The sequence below is a fragment of the Apodemus sylvaticus genome, chromosome 18 (genome assembly GCF_947179515.1).
Source record: "Apodemus sylvaticus chromosome 18, mApoSyl1.1, whole genome shotgun sequence".
NCBI lineage: Eukaryota > Metazoa > Chordata > Mammalia > Rodentia > Muridae > Apodemus > Apodemus sylvaticus.
In genome coordinates, this window is record NC_067489.1 from 28,551,481 (window position 1) to 28,566,882 (window position 15,402).

The window sequence follows — 15,402 nt, forward strand, 5'->3', positions numbered from 1 at the left end:
ACCTTACACTTTCCACAGGAGACGTGAGTGAGGCACACGGAACAAAACTCCTGGAGTTTTGACGGTCTTTTCTTTTTTTTCCGTAAGTTACTGGTTGTACATTAGCAAGGAAGGTCAAATGAAAAGAGGGTCTAGGACTGTAAATTAACTTGCTTCTCTCAAGGTTTTGGGGAAGAGCCATATTATTACATTATAAAAATGCAGAGAAAGCTCTTGGCAAGGGCTGGCTTGGGTTTTCTTGCTTAAAGCAAATGTGATTGCTTTACTCTTTGGAAGAGCCAGCACTTGGCTTTCAGAGAACAGGTCTTAACATTTTAGTTGGCATGGGTAATTTAAGTTTTACCCTTTTTGCAGAGACTTACAGGTTCCATGTGATGCATGGTGGCCAGTGGCCCCTTTCTCAGACCAGGAACAGCATGCCCATTGAAAAGGAGCTGCCCCTGGCTGCTGACTGTGTATCTCCTCCCATCCAGGGTGCAAACCCTCTGGGGGTCACTGTGGAGGAGTTAGTAAAGCATCCCTTTGGGATAGGTTTCAGGGCCCTCTGTGTCTGACCGCCTGTTAGCATTACTAACCCTGGTTGGCAGATAATTTGGGAGCTGTGTCCGTGTCCTGGCCTCTGGAAATGGTGAACTTATCACTTCATATAGAACTTTCGCAGGGACTTTGCAGATGTGATTAGTGTGACTGTAGCGTGTGATGGGGAAAAGCTTTGGTGTGAATGTGTCCCTTAGAGTTTATATGTTGGAATTTAATCCACACAATGGGAATAATGAAAGGTGGACGGGAGAGGTGGTTCACCGTGGACTGGGTGCCTTTGTCACTGGGCTGTGCTATCTATCTTAGGGACTGGTTGCTGATAAAACGATGACTCTGCTATTCATATTCTCTCTCTCTCTCTCTCTCTCTGTCCTTTTTTTGAGACAGATTCCACATTGATCCTGAACTTGGTGTCTGCTATGTAGGATCACGTGTATATACCATTTCTGGCTCTAAAATAATCCCTTTGGGGGAGGGCATGTGCCAGGATAGAGCCCACTGGTTCGATTATGGGGAGCAAACATCCCAGCACTAAGCTCCACCTCAGCCCTTCCTGCCCCTTTCCTTCCCATTGGCTCCTCAAGGTTGGATCATGTAGACTCCAGAACTATGAGAAACAAATCTTTGCCCTTTAGAGGTTATTAGCTTCAGGTGTGCTGTTACAGCATCACCCGGGACCAAGGAAGGAAGCAATCCTGAATTATCCACAGAGATGGAAGGTAATCACAAGTCATTAAGAGCGGAGAACCTTTCCTGGATGTGGGCACAGAGAGGGCTGATGTCAGCAGCGAGGGAAGTGGTATTAATAGATCTCAATATTGAAAATGGGGTCAGGAGTCAATAAGAATTGTGAGCTATTCCTAAAAGATAGAAAAAAACAAGAGGTCAGGCTGTCCCTCGGGGTCTCTAGAGAAGAATATGCATTTTGCTGGCCCTTGGATTTTAGACTATAAGCCCATGCCTAGCTCTTCCTTTTTGTTTGTAATTTTTTTTAAAAGATTTATTTATTATTTATGTTTATGAGTACATTGTAGTTGTACAGGTGGTGGTGAGCCATCATGTGATTGCTGGGAATTGAACTAGGACTTCTGCTGGCTCTGGCCCTACTCATTCTGGCCCAAAGATTTATTTATTGTTATATGTAAGTACACTGTAGCTATCTTCAGACACACCAGAAGAGGGAGTCAGATCTCATTATGGACGGTTGTGAGCCACCATGTGGTTGCTGGGATTTGAAGAGCAGTCAGTGCTCTTAACCCCTGAGCCATCTCTCCAGCCCCCATGCCTAGCTCTTGACCTGTATGATTGTATCATAACATGTGTCTTATGTGTATTGTTCTAAAGGGGTTTCGTTGTAGAATATTTGATCACACTGTGAACCCCAAGATGATGTTATTTACCGGAAAAACCTGTTTCTAATTGTGATGTGGCTCAGCCTTAGCATGCACCTTTAATCCAAGAGCTTTCTGTTCATTGTAAACAGGATTAATAAAGTCAACCATAGGTCAAGAAGTGGAGCGAGCAACCAGTTGACAGGGAGTGACCCTAGGAAAAAAAACAGAGTAAGAGGGAATCAGAAGGATGGATAGAGAGGCCACACAGGAAGTAGAAGGGCGGGGCGTTCTGTTTGAAGGGTTTTTCAGCCAGTGTGGAGCAGGGGGGTTTGCTTTTCCTTTTGGGATGCTGGCCGAGGAGGAAGGTCAAGTGGTTGCCTTCTCTGTCTCTCTGAGCTAGCAGGCTTCTAGCCTAGCATTTGGCTCCTGAGTCTTTATTGGTAAGATTGAATGTTAGAGGTTCTGTTAAAAACAACGGAGTTTTGGTATGTTATTGCCGAAGACTGACAGGAAGCAAAATCATCACGGCAGACGGGAGATGTGCTGAATGAAATGGGTGGACCAGATTCTGAGGCTGATTGTCTTCGCTTTCAGGTAGTGGTTGAGCTTGGGAAATTTGAAAGGAAGAAGTTTCAAAGCTCCAATTTGCAAGATGGACATAAAGACATGGAAGGTGAGCCTAAAGGCCTGAATCCATTTCCTGTAAAGGAAGCCCTGGCCTTGGCTGGGAGGAACAAGGTGGATGCTGGTCGCTACCCCATTGTGCTGTGGTGGTCGCCACTGACTGGAGAGACGGGCAGGCTCGGCCAGTGTGGGGCGGATGCTTGCTTCTTTACAATCAACAGGACCTTCCAGCATCATCCAATGACCAAGGCCTTCCTCTTCTATGGTGAGTTTGGCTTTCCCTTACTCCTTTCATTGATGTCTGTTTGAAGCCTAGTTACTGCTCATCTCCTGAGAGGGCAGAACTCTTCCTTGATCACGTGCCGGAACGCCTGATTTCTTTAGCATTGGCTCTGTAGAAGGCCTGAGGTATTTAGCAGCTATCAAACAACCCTGGCCAACTGTGCTGGTTTGAAAGGGAATGGCCCCCTAGAGACGCATAAGTTTGAATGACTGGTCCCCAGTTGATGGACTATTTAGGAAGGATTAGGAGATATGGCTTATTGGAGAAGGTATGTCACTGGGGTAGGCTTTTGAGGTTTCAAAAACCTGTGCCAGGTCCAGTCTCCTCTGCTGACTGCGGATGAGGATAGAAGCTCTTAGCAATTAGCATCTGGCACCATGCCTGCCTGTGTGCCACCATACTCCTCGCCATGATGATCCTGCACTAACTCTCTGAAACCGTAAGTCTCCCAATTACATGCTGCCTTTGATAAGCTGCCTTGGTCATGGTGTGTCTTCTCAGCAGTAGAATAGCAACTAGGATACTAATATAGGCTTGGTTATTTGGGTTTTCACAGGTAAGTGTAATGTTTACTGAATTTGATACTTCGACTTCGGTATTGTTGGCATGAGTTCAGATATCGTTGGCAATGAAGGCAGGAACTTCTGGTCATCATGACAGATGCCTGCATGGACATAAACACGTGTAATGTTTATCTCTTTGATGTTAGGTTAATCAAAATAAAAAAGAAATGGCTGGGGAGGGAGCTAAGTCATTCAGGTGATTGCTATGTAAACATGGTGTCCTAGTGACTTTTCTGTCACTGTGAAGAGGCACCATGACAGAGGCAACCTATAAACGAAAGTTCACCATTCCAGAAGAATCCATGACCACCGTGGTGGGGAGCATGGGCCAGACAGGCAGGCATGGTGTGGGACCCATGTGCGAGTGTGTGTTTGTGTCTGTGTGCTTGTGCATGTGTGTGCACATGTGGGAGTGTACGTGTGAGTGTGTATGCATGTATGGTGTGTGTGTGTGTGTGTGTGTGTGTCTATGGTGTGTGTGTGTCTAGTTGTGGTATTGGAATGGCAGACCGAGACTAGGGTGGAATTGAGCCGTTCTCAGCCCCATCAGGTAGAGGCAGGGAGTTTGTATGTCCCACAGAGTCAGGCTCACAGAGCAGTGGGCGTGAGTGGCCTGGTATCATATGCATTCGATAAAATCCAGGCACGTAAAAGTCAGAGAAATCCACAGCTCAGGTTGAGTATCATTTAACTGAAGTCGTTGGGCTACAACTGTTTCAGTATTTGCTTTTTCAGATCTGAAACACACACACACACACACACACACACACGTACACACAAGCACACAAGCACACAAGCACACAAACACCCACTGCCATATCTTTGGAATGGGATTCAGTTTACTCATGTCTCAGGTTTTCCTTACACACACAATCTGAAGATGATCTTACATGGTATTTCCAGTGTGTCTATGTTTTGACTGTCACACAAGATCAGATAGGAGATTTTCTTCCCCACTTGTTAAAGTATTAGAAGTCAAAAAGCGTGGACTTGGGGGCTTACCGGGAGCTTGGCGTTGTGTGCCTTGTATTTAAGCATCCATTTCTGGCTGATTGCTTCCTGGATCCATGTGAATGTGGGTCAGAGTAAGGTCTGGTCTTTCAGGGTCAGGCTGTGGCTCGCTTGTTCTGAGAGAAGATGACAAAAGCACAACAGCACTGAGTGCTTCTTCTGAACATCATTTAATTGCAGCCACGCTGAAGGTATGCTGTAGATATGATATAATATAGATATGATGATATATTTGTAAAGCCCATCTAAATCTAGATTGCTCAGGATTCAGAAGCCCATGTTGAACAGGTGTGGATGAGGGCTGTAATCCACTCTTTGTGCCATGCTTTGATCTGAAGCAAAATTAAATATTGAGTTTAATTTCTTTCTTTCTTTTTCTTTGGCTTTTTGAGACTGGGTTCTGTGATGTGGCCCAGGCTGGTGGCAAATTCCTCCCTCCCTGCTTCTTGCCTGTTGGGGTTTCAGACATGCATCAAAGCACGTGGCTTAACTGCCCTCAATTTTAACAACACTGTAGTAGGCTTGCAAAGGTGAGAAGCAGAACATCGTAACTAGAACTGACTGCAGAAGAAAATCATGATTCTGTACACACACTGTTACTCAGGGATATAGGATTGATGTGCATTTATAGCATTAATGGTTTAAAATGATTATACTATAGTGACTGATGAAAACTTCTTTGGATGTTGGTTTGGCAATAGCTAATAAACATAAATTCATATCAGATAACCCCCTAGCAGGTGCATATCTTTATTAATTCTCATATAGGTACATGTGTGTGGTAGTTTTGGCTTAATAAAAGCTTTAAAAATAACTCAGATATTTTAAAAATACTTTTAAAACATAAAGTTAAATAAAATGTGTTGTGTTGACATAGTGGAATGCTATACAGTAAGCAAACAACTTAAAACCCCAACCAAGGTACAGATAGGAAGTTATTCATGTATATGGAATATGTGAGTATATATGCATGCGCATGTTTATGTGGGTATGTGTAAATGCATGTTAATGTAGATAGAGAGGTACATGTATGTGTGTACATGCATGTGTGTATGTGTGCATGGAGAGGGTAGAAGTTACCCTTGGATGTCATTTCTCAGGAGTCATCTACCTTGAGTTTTGTGTCAAGGTCTTCCACTGGGACCCAGGGCTGACCAATTAGGCTGATCTGGCTGAATCTGTCTCTGTCTCTATAGTGCTGGGATTATAAGTATTTGCCACTGCATCCATCTTTTTAATGTGGGTGTTGGGGATTGAATTCAGGTCCTCTTGCTTCTGGAGTAGCATTTTTTTGATTGAGCCATCTCTTCAGATTCCAAATTGAATATTTATTTATTTGTGCTGAGGATCGAACCCAGAGCCTTGTATATGCTCAGTAAGTGTGTTATCACTGAGCTCTGTCCCAGACTACAATTTGTATGACATACAAAATAATACCTGACATGTGGATGCTCTTAGGAATCTCTAGTAGACATTTTAAAAAGCACACCATTGGCTTTTGCCCAAGTTGAACACCTGTATACACACACACACACACACACACACACACACACATTGTGCATAGTGTGTTTTTGCCTCATTCTTCTGTCTCAGCTAATGTATAGAATTTCCTTGTTCTTAATCAGTTAAAATTCAGTAAGGATTGCTTTTCTGGGTGACTCTTTCCTTCTATCATGGTAGGAACTCAAATAGCTGGGCTGCTGGAAGCCCATAAAACAGATTCTGCTTGGCGACTCTCCAGGACTGCGTATCTCTCTGCCCCACAGTTAATTCTGTAGTCATGCTAGGGCCGTGTTTTCTCAGAGGTAGCTCCACTGTCTTCCAGCTTCCTGGCCTGTTAAGATTGTGCCTCAGCCGTGACCTGTCATACCGTAGGTCCTCTTGCTTGCCACCGCTCTCACTGACAGCCGAGTGCTAAGTGTTTGCCATTTTTGTTAATGTTCCATTCAAGGCTCCACAGGTCTATTTCTGCTTTCCATGTTTAATCCTTTGAGTCCATCAGTTAAACCTCATGTATAAAGGTGAGAACAGAACAGTGGCCATCTTGGGTATACATCACAATGTTCCTGGATTGGCATCATGATTAATTCCATCTCTGTAGCCTAAAGGCTCTGTAGTTTGTCTGTCTCTTGTCAGAATAATCTAGTGCACAGCCTCTATTTGGTTGGAAGTATCGATGAACAATGGTTTCTGATATTATCCCATATATGTAAGACTGGCTGACCCATGTGCTTTTAGAGCACTGGTTCTCAACCTGCCTGTTGTGACCACTTTGGGAGAATATCAGATATTTTCTCACGGGTTGTGTAAGACCTTTCTGCATATCAAACATTTGTGTTATGATTCATGACACTAGCAAAGTTCCAGTTATGAAGTAGTATCAAAAATAATGTTATTGTTGGGGCTTACCATAATATGAGAAACTATATTAAAGGGTTGTGTAGCATTAGGGAGAACCTAATGAGAGGACCTAATGAGAACCACTGAGTCAGAGAAATGCCCACAGATCTTGGGGGGCTGGGGAATTCTGAGGCAGTAAGGAACGTTGAAAAAATGTTTTCTAAGGCTTCCTTAATGAAGTAAGAGAGGGACAGGGGGCGGCTCAGTGGTAGAGCAGGTATTTTGTCTATGTGAGGCTGTCTGTATCCACTTCTCAGGGAGAGAAACAACAAACCCAAGTAACGTAGGAGAAATTTCCAGTTACCCTTGATGGAAAATGTAGTTAGGATTTGATACCATGGCAGGTGGAGGAAGAAAACCTAGTGTCTGAGACATGTAACAAAGAGTTCTAGGTAAGGAAGAAATGAGCGTTGAAGGCTACACTGACCGAGCAAGGATGTTGGCTTACGATTTTATATCCAGTCGGAGGATGGGGAGGGGGAGTCACTGAAAGCTGAAGAGCTTCTGTGAGAGTCAGTGGCGAGGAAGGGACAGAGGACCCTCCACTAAGGTCTGTGGATGTAGCTCGGGGCCAGAACACTTGCCTTGTACACACAAGATCCTTGTTTCAGTTCCTAGCTATTCAAAAGCCAGGTCAAGTACAACACTTATAAACCACCCCTGGGTCTTTTCATCAGGGGAAGTTTCTCCTTGAATGCTCATCAACTCTCTGCCAAGCACAATGCTAATTGTACAGAGTAGAGAGGATGATAGTAAGGTAACTGTATTAGTCAGGGTTCTCTAGAGTGATGGAACGTATGGGTAGTCTTTATATAGTTAGGGAATTTGTCGATGACTTAAACAACCTGTAGTCCAACTCGCCAACAGTGGTCAGCAGCAGCTGTGGATGGAAGTCTAAGAATCTAGCAGTTGTTCAGTCCCACAAGGCAAGCAGACAAGAAAGAGTGAGAGTGTCTTCTTCTAATGTCCTTATATAGGTCTCCAGCAGAGGGTATGGCCCAGATTAAAGGCGTGTACACTGACTGTGCCTTTAATCCCAGATCACCTTGAACTCCTCCCTGTCTTAATCTTCTGGAATTCATAGCCACTATGCTTCAAGATCTCCATGCCAAGATCCAGGTCAGAAACTTGTATCTCTGCGCCTCCAGATTAGGATCAGAGGTGAGCCCTCCAATTTTTGATTGTAGTTCATATAGTCAATTTGACAACCAGGAATAGCCACTACAGTAACCGTGGTCTTGGTTTTGTATTGTGCATTATTTCTCCCTAGTAGTGTGTGACGTCACACTGGTTACACTGATAGGACTGCGCTGACTCATTGTTCTGGCCCCACAGTGACACACTTCCTTCAACGAGGCCACACCTGCTTCAACAAGGCCACACCTCCTAATAGTGCGACTTCCTGGGCCAAGCAATTTCAAACCACCACCACCACAGAGGTCTAGGGTGGGTCTAGCAATGTTTCACCAGTGGTATAGTCCTTTCTGTATTGCAGTGGTAATCAATGCTATTATTATGGTATGCAGTGGTATGTTGTTATTGCAGAGCATGGTTGGGTGTGTCTGCATTTGTGTTTGGGGGGTGGGGGAGTGCACATACACCCTTCCCATTTCTCACCTCCTTTCATTCTTTCTCAGGAAAGGTCTTGCCGTGTACCTCAGGCTGTCCTCAGACTTGTGAGATCCTCCAGCCTCACCTTTCTAGTGATGAGGTCCCATTTTGCAAATGCCTGGCTTCAACATATTTTTTCTGTCTGGGGTTTCCTAGGTTTTGTTAAGTGGGTCACTTATGCTGTAGTGAGGACTCTGTTGCAGCAGAGATTAAAAAAGAAAAGGCAGAAAAAAAATGATTAGGGTATCAACAGCTGACCCCCATAAAGGGCAAAGGAAGTCAGGCAGATTATGCCACCTCTAACCTATTATACACCAGGTTGGATTTTGTTACCTTTATTTGTTACCTTTAACCCACCTTTTTTCTCTTCTTCTAGAGATGATTACTGAATATAAGCATATTTAGGAGGTAATAAAGACTTTAGGTAAAGGAATATAATGAGCACTTCTGCCTGGCTCACTTGAGAAATGCAGAGAATTAGCTTCATCGACAATTGTCTGAAAGAAAAATTAAGCAGTCACCAGTGAATAGTCTTTAATCCCAAATCCATAGTGACTAAAGGGTAGGTAGTCTTAGAAATGGCCCCTGCGGTAATTTTTAGAACAAAACTGAACTTTTAAAAGGCTCTCTGGAAAAGTGTCCCTCAGGAAGGGTGGGTGGGGTACTTTCATGGGAGTGAGGTAGTCAGAATAGGCAGTTGTTCTCTTTGCAGTACATTTCTGGATAGGTGTGTCTGTAATAGGTACGGTAAGGACGTCATAACTGTTGCAGTATCCTACCTCCTGCGAAATCTGGCTATTATTGGGAAATCTGGCTATTAGCATGCCTCACTGAAGTCTGACATTACACTAAGATGTAGAAAAGCCTGTAAGGAGAGCTGCTGTCTAGGTGTGGTGCTGACCTCCAGTGACTGGGGGAGTCACAGTGGCCCCTGAGGGCGCGGCCTCACTGTATCTCATCTGATAGTCTAGGTCCTTTTTTTTTTTTTTTTTTTTTTTTTTGGTTTTTCGAGACAGGGTTTCTCTGTGTAGTCCTGGCTGTCCTGGAACTCACTCTGTAGACCAGGCTGGCCTCGAACTCAGAAATCCACCTGTCTCTGCCTCCCAGAGTGCTGGGATTACAGACATGCACCACCACTGCCTGGCTTAGGTACTTTCAATATTTGATCAACTCAGTAGTTGATCTTATTTGTTCCAAAGGGGCCTGTTTTACAAGGCTTTTGATTGCTGTCTTTTTGTTTTTGTTTGTGAAAAAAGGGACACAAATGGTCCAAGTGGGCCTGGGACACCTATGTAATCCAGGCTGGACTTGAATTTGGGATCTTCCTGTTCTGTCATTTGAGTGCTGGGATTATAGGTGTGCACACCCCTACCTTCCAAGGGCCCGGCAGTGTAGGAAGATCTCTTAATTGGCATAAACTGTGAGGAAGCAATTAGAAGAAAGATTATAGATAGAACAAGAGAGAGCTCATGGAGTCTTGAAATACCATGAGGAGTTGTGAGGACAAGCAAGTGACACAGCTGCTTACGAACTTGTCCTGAATGATATAAAGTGTCTTACGGATACAATCTGTGGATTCTTTGTCTTCGGAGAGTTGTAATAAAAATCACTGAGGACCAATGGTAGCCAAGCCGGTAGATATTTGTCTTTGTTCCAGGGGACGCTTAGGGGTTTATGTTCATTGTCTTGCTGTGATCATATGTAATGAAAAAGAGAGGGAGGGAGGTGGGTGTAGGAGCGCAGCTGCTCAGACAGGCCCCTCCCACCTCTTTCCACCCCTCCCCCCTCCCCCCCCCCCGCCCCCGCCTTCCAGCTGTAGAATCTTTCCTGTACCCTTCCATTACTTGGCTCGTGCTTTCCGGCTTCCTCTTCCACACTAGACACCTTTCTGCCATTTCTCAGAGAGACTTTTCCTCATCGTTCTAGACTGTTCTCAGGTGAATGGATTGCCCTGCTCAGATCCGCCTGAGGATTTGCTTGAGAGGCGTTATCACGATGGTTAATTGATGCAGGATTGCCTTGCCCCCTGCGGGCAGGCAGTGTAGTTTCCTGGGCAGGCCATCCGGGATCTTACAGAAAACTAACCAGTGGGCCAGCAAGCAGTTTATCCATGGTTTCCGCTTCCGGTTCCTGCTTGAGTTCTGACCCTGACTTCCCTCAACGATAACCTGTAACTCGTTAGCTGAAACAAACACCTTTCTCCCCTAAGTTCCTTTTGATCAGAATGATTTTTGTTACTGATTTTTACAAAACCCACAGCGATAGAAAGCAAACTGAAATTCTCAAAGGGTCACACGAGGGTGACAACCTTCTGGGCTTTGAGTTAGAAAGGCAGCTGAGCTGTTAGTGTCTAGGTTGTAAACTACCCCTTAATTATTCTTTCAGTATAATCCCCTAATTTCAATTAGGCTCTGCATCTGCAACCCAATTATTTGGTTGTTTTCCTAATAAAAACCCTCTAAGAATTATGGAAAGGAACCCTTGCGTATCTGCATGATCTGTCTGACAAGAAAACAGGAATTGTCAAGTCTTGAAGGGGTTGTGAGTGGTCTCTGACATGTGGCAGGAAGGTTGGGATGGGAGGACACTGATGTCTGTGCCCTGCCTGATTAAACCAGTGTGTCACTCCTCAAGGCCTGTACGGATATTAATTCGGCTTAAATAGAAATGTAATCCACAAAGCCATTTTGTTTTCAGAATTAGCCCAGCACAAAAGCAGTAACAAAATTTATGAACAGATTAACAGCTCACTAGCTTTTTTTCTCTTTGTAAAGATAGCTTTTAGAAAAAGCGTGACATGTAAAGAATTTATTATTTCCTTGCAGCTAAGAAACTTCTTTCCATCCATTAAAAAAATACTCTCTGTTAGTGTTGGATTTTAATCTGTCTACTTTAAGAAAATCACAATGGCATGATACATAGCACTGTTATAAAGGCTGATGGCTAGGAATTCTCTAGCTTTCCCTCTGCCTAAGGTTTTGCTTTTAGGTTGGTTTGGTCTAGTACTTTTATGCCTAGTGGATGGGAACTCTTGAGAGACACTGACTGGTCTCCGGAAAGAATACTTCCTTGCCTCTGATTGTTGAGCACCTTGTAAGCAAGCCTGGCAACACTGCCTTCTCCCACAGCATCCTTGCCTCGCTGTATTTCCAAAGGTATCGCAAGCTGATTGGACAAGACCGTTGCTAAGCCTCTAAGCCTCACAGCTGCTGGGCACTGCCGCTCATAAAATCGCCCAGCAGGAGTGGAATGAGATGGTCCCCATCCTGGATCCCTTTCCATCTTCCTCCTCACTCGGGACTGTCCACGCACAAATGTAACCATTTATGGTCAGGATCCTTTTCTAGTCTGTGTAAGTCGATGTGGAGGGCACAGTGAACATTTGTATGGCTGTGTGAAGTCAATGATGGCCGTCAGGGTCCCTTATAGAGTCCCGAATTTAGACAAAGGAACGCTGTATTGACACCCAGTTGCATGACCTTGGGTGCAGTGTCCTCAACAGAGCACATTGGGTAGATACTCAGGGACGGCTGCTTTCCCTTTAATTTATACGATCCTGCATTCCTGGGAAATTCAAAATAAAACTAGCCACACTAAAAATATTTGTCTTTAATTCTTAGTAAATTTACACAGTGTAGTATTTTCAATCCTGTTCACCTGATGTGATGAATTTTCATGTGGTGTTTTAAAAACTAGTTTTTATTCTGTCTGTCTGTCTGTTGTCTGTCTGTCTTGATAACAAGCTGAGTGTGTCAGTTACTGTCTCAGCTGATGATTTGTTCTCAGTATGGCAGAATGTGAAGGGTTAACTTAGAGATCATAGATTTGAACTTATTTCATAGAAGTAAGGTCAGTCCTATTAGCACTGAAGTACCACAGACTAACTGGAGAACCAGGCCAGATCTTATCTGGACCCCACTTCCATGTGCACCTAAGATCCCATTCCTGTCTTCACTTGCCCCTAGCAGGAGTCCAGAGATTTAGTTCACACTGAAACAGCGAAGACCACACTGCTAAACAGTGAGTATAGTCTTTCTCTCGAAAATGTGATTGCCATCCAGGGTGTGGTGGCGCATGCCTTTGATCCCAGCAGTTGGGAAGCAGAGACAGATGGATCTCTGGGTTTAAGGCCAGCCTGGTCTCTAGAGTGAGTTACAGGACAGCCAGGGCCAGGTCTACACAGAAGAACAAAACAACGACAACAAAACAAAAAGAAAAAAAAAACCCACAATTTCTAGTTCCTTTCTTTTCCCATGGCCATGAGCAATTGCTCCTTTGTATCCTTCAATCTCCTCCTGCAGCATTACCCTAGGAGACCTCCTCTAACCTGCTGACAAGGTCTAGCCTGCTCTTAAAACATCTCACAAGTCTTCTGAGTTCCGATGTAGCGTTTACCATGGGACGGATCACTGTGTGTCTTTCCTACTGTGTCGTGAGCGGCACAAAAATGAGGGCCTTTTCCATTTTGATTCCTGTTGCATTTCTTTCTAGTGCTGAGCGCAGTCCTGCAGGGCACCATCGGGAGAGAGCTGCCAAAAGAATCAGTGGGTTTTGTGGCGAGAGTCAGCTGTTCCACATGGTGACGAGAGGGGGCAGCAGAGAGCTGTCGGCGTAGAAACCTCTGTGAGGTTAGCAGGGCAGGCTTGTCCGGCTGTTTAATTAGGAACAGACCAGGAGAGGGAGAGATGTCAATTTGGAAACTGAGAAGCCAGAGAACAATTTGTTCAGAAGAAAAATGGGGTGTGAGTGAGAAGCTTCTAGCGGGAGTTAGGGAGAGGAGGCTGGTGAGGGTTTTGAGCGTGTCTTAGCCTCTGGCGGCGCATCCTCATTCACGGCAGTCCTTCCTAGGGCTGGGAAGGATCCTGCCCCAATCAGTACACACGGAAGCCATGCTGCAGGCAGGCTGGTGCATGAGGGTGGACGCCACTTTGTTCTGGCCAGTAGCTTCTTTCCTTTGGGAGCTCACAGCACATAGAGAGTAGCACTTCTGTCCCTCCATTGGATCTGGGCCTCATAGGCTGGACCCTGAGACTCTAGGAAGAAGGAAAAGGGTAGGAAGTAACATTTCCAAAGTACCCTGCCTTATAGACACAACGTAGTCTGGTAAGATCACCCTTTAACTCATTTGGAAGGTGAATGCGTTCTGCTCTGTCAATCATTCATGCGGCTAATCTGAATTTTAACCTTAGCCTCATGGTTTACAAGTCTATGTCTTTCTGATATAGTCAGAAGACGTGGAGATTTTCCCCCACTGCTTTTAAATTTCTCCTGTGTAAGGAGAAGTGTTCTCTTTTCAGTTCAGTGTCACACGAGGACTAACATTTTAATGAGAGAGGTGGAGAGTTCAGCTCGGTGTGCTTGAAGGCTCTGCATTCCAACCCAACATCACACATCACACACAGAAAAGCTACACTGGGAACTGTTACCCTAATTATGTGTTTGTTGGTTTCTGGGAAGTGATACTGTGTTTTAAGTTGACGCCCACGTTCTTCGTGGCTGGCCTGTAAAGGGAAATCTGTCAGGACTGTTCTCCTGATTTTATGTGGAAGCAAACATTTTGGGAGGGTTTCTTGGTCAGAGCAGATGTTGGTGTGGAGCGGATGCCAGTGTGGAGAGGGGAGTTGCTATCAGCTCATAGCTCAGGAACCAGCTTTACAATTACTCTGAATTTCTGTGAGGTCCTCTGAAGAGAGTCCCCTCAGGAGAGCTTGCTCTTACCCCCCATCCCCCACTACCTCCATTGCCTTCGCTTTCTCCATTGTCTTCACTGCATGCACTGCCCACACTGTGCCCGCTGTACCCCACTGTACCACACTGCACCACTGCCACCACTGTGCCCGTTGTGCCCACTGCATCCACTATGTCCACTACGCCCATTGCCCCCACTGCACCTGCTGCACCAACTGCCCACTCTGCACCCCACTGCACCCTCTGAGCCCACCATGCCCACTGCATCTACTGTACCCACTACTCCCACTGCCCCCCACTGCCCAGCTGTACTCCCTGCACCCACTATGCCCCCTGAACCCATTGTTTCCACTGCCTGCATTATAGGTTTTGGTTTGCTATGCCTGAGCACCCCAGCTCAGGTCCCCAACTTCATGGTTCGCAGAGCTGGTGTGGCTAGGAGGTCTGTGGCCAGGGATGGAAGAGCGTCACCTCAAGAGACGGAAAGCCCGCAGCAGAGTTGAGAGCAGTGTACGGCACTGTCTCTGTTACGTAGCAGCTCAGAACTGAGCCCAAGCCAGCATTTTGTGCAACTTCATCAGGTACTAAATAAAGCTGAGGAGTTTCACAGACGCTTGATAGTGGTAAAAGCTGCTGTTAACATTGTATTTGTCCTTCTCTGCTATTGATCCTATCCATTGCCACCCACAGGAACTGTTTGTCTGTGACCCCTCCCATTATTACCCGCTGGGATAGTATTTGCCTTGCCTTGTTTGGATTAGATAGATTTGGTCAAGCAGTTACTAATGGCGACAGTACAGCTGCACTTCAGATGCCTGTGGATGTGTATAGTCGTGGAAGAGGCTGCTGCCACGGGCACTGTGGTTCTCTGTGCGCATGCCCTGTGCCATGTTACATTTCTGTCCCACTCTGCTTTTAGGTCGGAAAGCACCTGCAGATTCACAAGGAGCTGAGAACAGCAAAAGGGCTCTGCTCTCCAACTGAAGGAGAATTTGCTCGGGCCTTAGAACACATTTCTCTCTACATTTACCATTAACTAGTTTTCAGGAGGCTTGGGTGGAACCTTTTGGAAAAGACCACAGCGAAGACACACTGTCAAAGAAATTGTTCTAGCCAAATTCTGGGACCTAGAATTAGGAGACTGAGCGCTGAAGTTGTTGGAGGGTTTGCTAAGTCAACTTCACATACAGATTTCAGGGTGGCTTCCCATGAGGCGCCACTAGAGGGCAGTATGCACAGTTAAAGCTGGTCACAGAGCAAGTTATTCCAGTTACGTTTGAAAATGTTCACATTTCACTCTTTAACGCTTCATTTTATTATACAAAGGGGAAAAAGTGTTAGTGTTATG

At 45.2% G+C, this 15,402-nt stretch overlaps 1 protein-coding gene across 2 annotated transcripts in view; it reads left to right on the top strand.

Moving 5' to 3' along the window:
• The window catches only part of Fut10 (fucosyltransferase 10), a 74,701-nt gene that overhangs the window by 12,619 nt on the left and 46,680 nt on the right, over nt 1–15,402 (top strand). For both annotated transcript variants that reach the window (XM_052162570.1, XM_052162569.1), the window contains one exon: nt 2,469–2,763. In XM_052162570.1, coding sequence (XP_052018530.1) covers nt 2,469–2,763 — 295 coding nt within the window. The remainder of the gene's footprint in view (nt 1–2,468; nt 2,764–15,402) is intronic.